General features: G+C 47.5%; 1 protein-coding gene across 1 annotated transcript in view; it reads right to left on the reverse strand.

Annotated features, from left to right (window-relative positions):
* T265_01218 (hypothetical protein) overlaps window positions 1-5,421 on the reverse strand; it is a gene marked incomplete at both ends in the record, with an annotated part of 17,573 nt that extends 12,152 nt beyond the window's left edge. Inside the window, 2 exons of the mRNA XM_009165203.1 lie at window positions 1,460-1,676; window positions 5,244-5,421. Of these exons, the coding sequence (XP_009163467.1) occupies window positions 1,460-1,676; window positions 5,244-5,421 (395 nt within the window). The remainder of the gene's footprint in view (window positions 1-1,459; window positions 1,677-5,243) is intronic.
* Window positions 5,422-6,714: the final 1,293 nt, after the last annotated feature.

The raw sequence follows: 6,714 nt of genomic DNA on the forward strand, positions 1-6,714 counted from the left end.
TATATATATATATATATATAACTAAACGAACTTTATGGTTGTACGGCAGTGAAGCATCAGTGCCAACACTGATGTTGCTGTCATTGATGATGATGAACAGTGACAGGATCATCCTCACGGTTTTAGAGACAGAGAAGCCCAACTCATTACATCTTCCCCTATCTAACTCAGTACGTATGTGTCAATTCGAACAATGACAGGGTAAATGTCAGGATTTTTGTCTGTTTTATATTATATTTATCCTGTATACTCGCAATGAATATTGGTATGAACATTTCAAATCATCTACGCTTGTGCTCAGACAAGTAGAACATTGTTTATCCTCGATAGCACGGACTCTGCCTAAACCCGTTCTCGGACACGTTCTCAACGTCTCAAGGGGTAATAATAATCGTAATAATCGTCCAGCTGTAGCACCCTTTCGAGGCTTAGCTGCCATGCCACACGAAGGAGGCACGAGGGCTGGGATACTGCCAGGTTGCCCAAGCCTAGACAAGGGGTACGAATCAAGAATAAGTTTCTTCGGCTACGGATATGCGGAGACGGTGCTTGAGGTCGCTCAGTAGTTAGGGCGCGAAGCTACTGACCGGTGGTCCGATGGTTTGAACCAAACTCTGGTTTCGCAAGTGCTCTTCTCTAGGCTTAGAAAACCTAACAACGAATCAGTCTTTGCGTTTCTTTTGGGTAACATGAGAATCGTAAAGCGAAAGAGTCCCACACAAGTTAGTTATGCTTGAACCTAGGACTGAATGTGTTTTGGTGATCTGAATTAGAGCAGATAGTCGTCCTAGTGACTCTCAATTTACTGACTCGATTAAAATCCATGTACACTGATGCATTAGACGGTGTCTGCTTGTGGTGCAAACAAACTCCCATAGAGGAAGCCTTGAAAATGGGCTTTTTTATCAAAACTTGTCACGTCCGCCTCCGTCAGAGAGAAGTGGATCCCTGTGATCCCTGTGGGCGCTATGAATTCTCAAGTCGACCGAATAAGTCCGAGGTAACCAGACTTGGCGGCCATTTCAGAGTTGACGTTTACGGCACAGATAATGGTGAGTGACTTCAGTTGTGCGCCGAACGTTATCTGTTCCTAGGCAGCACTAAATTTCGGCACAAGGGCACACGTCATCATCTTTAATTTCAATCAGTATTCAATGTATCAGCTATAAACCGCGTACCATAGATACATTGGTTCCAGCTGCAACAGTTCCGATCACCGGAAAAAAGTGTGGGACATATAGTAAAGCCTTGTTTAGTTCTAGAACTGGGTATTGAAGGCGATAGCTTTGATACATGAGCGCCGTCGACTGCGCGACTGGGCCATTTCTGCCAAAGTCATTAATTACTGGTCCCCATCCACGGAGGGAGCAGTTGCCGACCCGACTACGTTCACTGGTTAGTGTTTTCGCACTTTGTTGCCAGGTCAAACACTGCTCACCTTTCGGTCGATTCCACTCACCACAGGGCTGGGGGAAAGGCCTCTGTGAGACAGACGGTCTTCCGGCATGCAGAGTACATGTTCCAACCAGCATAACCTATGAAGCGGAAGAGTTCCTTCTCCATCAGCATTACTAATACGACGTCCCCACCAGACCCAGCAAATGCTTCGGATACACCGACAGTTAAACAATGACAGCTATTGTATTTCTTCTGCGCGTAGGGGCCACGTCTCTGATCTATAAGTCAGTATAGATTGCACCACCGCAGTATAAATTCAGTCCTTGACAGACAAACTGACGTCATTTGGGCGCCATGTGTGTCGGAGGTTAGCGAAAGCTGCACTGGCTTTTCCCATTCGAGAAATAATCTCATCCCCAGCCACTCCACTGGAAACTATACAGCTACTCAGGTAAACAAATTTATTTACCAAGTCGACTGGCTCGTCTGCAGACATGAGGTGTGCGTTTGATCCCACCCAGTCTTGTAGCAGCACTTTACACTTTGCAGGTGTGTATCGAATGCCAAACCATGCGGCAGGGTTATTTAGGTTACTTGATATCGTCTGCATTTTGGAAAGATCTGAAACAAAGAGAGCAATACCGTCTGCATACCTAATGTCTGTGAGGAAATGTCCCGGGAGCATTTCGACTCTCAAGGGTTGAGAGGCAGGTAGAGAAATTTCAAGCAGCATATCAGTAACAAAGTTGAAGAGGAAAGGGGAAAGAAGACAGTCTTGTCTTACACCACTAGACGCGATGAACTCAGGCGAAAGCTTCCTGTGTACTCGTACACATACAATACTATCACAATGGACAGAAGATTTTTAGGGACACTTTGGTCGCCAGACGCTGCCAAGGTTTCTGACGATCGACAGGTGTAAAGGTAGCGACCAACAAGAGACGCCTGAAGGAGTAGCGTTTTTAGCGTTCTTTCTCAAATTAAATATATGGTCGATGCATCCTCGGCCGGGGCGAAGCCCAGCTTGTTTCTTACGAACCCGTCCCTCCCGAAAATCCATCAGCCTGCACAAAATAATGTCAGAAAACACCTCAGATGCGACGGATACCAGGCTGATATCACGATGACTTTCATATGACGTCCTTGTGCCCTTTTTTAAAGCTGGGATGACGGTCGAGGAGTATCAGTTGGCTGGTATTCTGCTTTAATTCAAAATCCTCTGGAGTATGGTTGTCGGAATGTTCCCCAGGGCCTCGCCACCCTTGAAGAGAACGGGTTGCAGTCCTGTAGTAACAGTATTTTCCTCAGCTTAGTTCTCAGTCTGAGTCTCGCAAGCTAGTGTTCACGTCTGAACAACCAGCAAAGGCACACAAGGTCTTTTAATGCCCAAAACGAAGTCAACAACAGTTTTACAGCGCTTCGTTGATATAGCGTAAGCGCTTGTAACCTTTTGGAAGTTCTGACGCGTTCTGGATGCGCCATTGTCAACTGGCATTTGGCCAATACTGAGTCCTGATTGGCTGTTGGGTCCAGATTTTTGACCATTCAGATCTCGTCTTGATGTCGGATCGGCAAGCGTCCCGAATTCTTGGCCAATCTCGTGCGGGTCAGGCTTATCGGCCGTAGCAGCGCCTAAAGACTGCGGTAAAGCGGGTTCCGTGTGGAATTCTGCCTAACAGGTCCATTCGGACCAGGTGCCTTGTCGCGCTTTAGGATTGATATCTCACGTTGGATGACGGCGGGTTGGTGTCAAAGTTTTCACGGATTCACGGATTCACGGATTGATACACAGGATCGAGGCTGTTGCCCAAGTTTCCCGGGTCGGTTTTGTTCTTGTCGGTCAGTGGCTGTCGTTCACCTGAAAGGCACAAGTGAAAAAAGGGTGTAGCACTGCTCTTTATGTTCTCAGCGCGGGGCAGTATGCTCGCCAGCGCGAGGATTCGCATAAATAAATGTCTAATAGTGCTTTAAATTGGGTTCGAGAAGGAGCGTGTACAACCGCCGGAGGAAGGTCATTCCACGCAGCTACTACCCGAAATGAAAAAAAGTTTTGTCTAATGAATGTGTGTGCCCTGAGCTTGAAGATTTTCTTACTATGTCCCCGCCGGGTGTTTGCTGGGTCAACGGTAAAAAACCTGTTTGCCAAGCTTTGTTCAAACAGGGCGTAGGTAAGAATTAGGTCCCCTCGGAGGCGACGGTACTCCAGGGGAGTTTCATTCGGGCCCGCTTGGTTCGTCCAGCTGAACTACTCTTTGAAGTGCTTGGTCCAACGCTCAAGACGACAATTGAGGGAGTGAATTACTGTTCTATCAGTTTTGCATATTGTTCCGCTGATACATTTCTTGACCAGTTGATCGAATCAGTTGAGACAGGGTGTGGCTGTTGCCTGCAGCGAAAGCTCCCCCGTCTCCTGAGCCTTCGAAATCCACCATCGTTGACATTCCTGAAGCGGTGTTCGAGGATCTCCATGCGCCATCCTAGTCACTATTTGCTGGTATGGCCTTTCGGGCAGTAATAGGATATACCGATATCGACGATATCTGGCCAACGGAGATAACTGTGAGGAACAGTCTCCTGGTCCACCAGATAGCGGGTATGGGTGCAATTGTTGAAACAAGTGTCCTTAAAATTTTAACAAGTCGAGTAGTGTCCGTCCGTCCACCGCTGACTTGCAGTTAGGCTATTTGGTTTTGTTTGAGGACCTAATTGCTTGGGGCGCCCTGAAGGTGTCCCAGTTCACGTACATGTCCCCTTGTCTAGGCTTCGGCAAACTAGCCGTACACCAGCCCTCATCCTTCCTTCGGGTGGCGTGGCACCTAGGCACCGAAAACAAAGGACTTCAAAGGTGGAATCATCGTCCTGTCACATCGATCATCGCGTGGTAACCAGACAGCCCTAACCACTACGTGCACTGCAGCAGACAAGGGTGTCTCCCATCTTTCATCCTAATCCCTCAGCTCCCGATCAGCCCAATTCGACAACCCTTGTGTGGATCACAGCTCTAAATACTTCAATCAGCTACCTAGGAAGTGGCGAATCGCAAACATCCGCTAACATCTACCACAGTGCGTCAGCTAGTCAGGCCTGTTTTTACTGCAGTTTTGAACGCGGGATTTTCTAGGCAAATCGGCGAACAAACCGTTCTTGCGACATTTACACACCGTCCATTGACGTTTGCTGAAACTCTAGTACGGGATACATGTACAGTTGTTGAGCATACGGTATCCTCTCTATCTAGGAGTCATAGAATACAAACTACGAGTAATCCTGAAGCTGCTGCAACGGTGTTGCATAGGCTGTAAGCCCACAGGATGAGTGATGATCGCTCAAATGGATGCCTATAAAAAGCTGACATTCTACCGTCCGATTTTCGAATTACTGGACACTCTTTGTCCACCATCTCATTTAAGCAGCAACAAATTGTGGCTCCGCCTCATAGAGACAACTATAGAGATCTCAGCACCTTCGGGTCCATCATGAAGAGCTCGGATGCATTTGTAGGATCAGATTTCAATGTCCAGGCAGGACTATTCAGCTCATCGGAAACACGGGTTGATAAACAAGATCGAGGCTTTCCCCCAAGCCTCCGTAGTCAGGTTTGTTCTTGTCGTTCATCGACTCCCGCTTATCTGAGAAGTACAGCCAAAACAAGGATGTAGTACAGCAGCGCTGAGCGGTAAGATTGCCAGTGTGAGAACTCATATAAAAAAGCATCCAGGGTGATTCAAATTGGGTTCTTGATGCAGCGCGAACAACCGTCGGATGAAGCTTATATCACGCATCAAATGAATGAGGGTTGGTGGGATTGCCCAGTACATACAAGCAGCCCTACCAGTCGTGATTACCCTCTCCGGTACCACTCCTGCTCTTTTTTGCGATGCACTGTGAATCAACATCCCGCTGCGCGGGTCCGATTCTCTCCTTCTCGTTGTGATCTACCGTATCATATTGAGCCCCCAAGAAGATGACCATTTCCTCATACGAACCCTTGAGCAACTCTACTCCAAATACCATTTCACTCATCTCCTGCTGGTTGGTGACTTCAACAATCCAAAGGCCTCCAGGATGGAGCTCCAGCGCGTCGGATCAAGCAGGCTTTTTGCAGGGGCGCTGATTTCATTCGTTCAACGGAGAGTTTGGACACAACATGTCGGTGGATCCACCAGAGACCGCGCAGACCACATAACATCCCTTCTGAATTTGGTGATCACTAACGCAACACATTTCGTTGATCAGGTAAAAATTAACGCTCCACTGGGACATACCGAAAACTGTGTGCTGACCTTTGATTTTATCTGCTATTGGGCCAGGGGTGCGCTTTTTTTCTGAACAAGTTAAACTGTGACAAGCTTCAGTGGAAGAATTATATAAGACCGTTGTCCAGAAAGCTCACCAGATTGACGCGATGTTCGTCCAAAAAAACAACGCGCAGCCGGATGAGCCGCAGGTTGCCAAAAAGGATACGATGGCTTCTGAAAAAGAGGTCCCAACTTTCAAAACGTTGACTACAGGTGATACAGAAGATGAGCTGGCATTTTGTATAATGCGGAACCGTTGTAAATCAGAAATCCGCCAATGGAACATTCCAAAACAGGCCAACATCCTGGACCTCTCTCAGAAGAAAATCGTACTGTTCAAATACATGAGACATCGTCGCAGAAGCAAGCCATATGTGTTCTCCTTGAGGGACAGGAATGAAGAACCCACGAGTTTTCTGAGATTTACAGGGAGCAACATGCGTGTCTGTATTCAGCCCTAGCGTCCTCGTCGCATCCAGTCTTATCAAGGCGTACGTACGAACAGCCTCTAACCGACTTGGACTTCCCGGTGGAGGATATTCGTCAACTCGACCCACACTTCTCCAGCGCCGGTCTCCATTGGAGTTGTTCAAGGCCCCACCCTGGGACCACCGCTGTTTCTGATCTACGTCAGCAACCTCCCGGATATTCTTGCGAGTCCATGTCTACTTTTGGCGGACGAACTGATACTTTAAAGTTCCAATGTCACTGCCCTCCAGATGGGTGTAGACGCTGCAAAGCAGTGGTCGTTGTAATTGTACTTTCCTCTGAATTACTAAAAGTGCGTTAGTCATTTAAAGAGACACAGCGAAGGTCTTTGTTTTGCAAGGTGAGAAAGGGCCAGAAAACATTATGAAGATAGATGCCAAAAAGGATTTGGGTATCTGGGTCTACTCAGCTTATCCTTCTCACTGCACCATGAGAAGTCGTCCCAAAAGGCATACGCCATTTTACGAATGATCCGACGCACCTTCTCCCGTATCACTGGCATGGTCTTCCAAATACTCTATGGGGCCCA

Source organism: Opisthorchis viverrini, assembly GCF_000715545.1.
Source record: "Opisthorchis viverrini unplaced genomic scaffold opera_v5_13, whole genome shotgun sequence".
NCBI lineage: Eukaryota > Metazoa > Platyhelminthes > Trematoda > Opisthorchiida > Opisthorchiidae > Opisthorchis > Opisthorchis viverrini.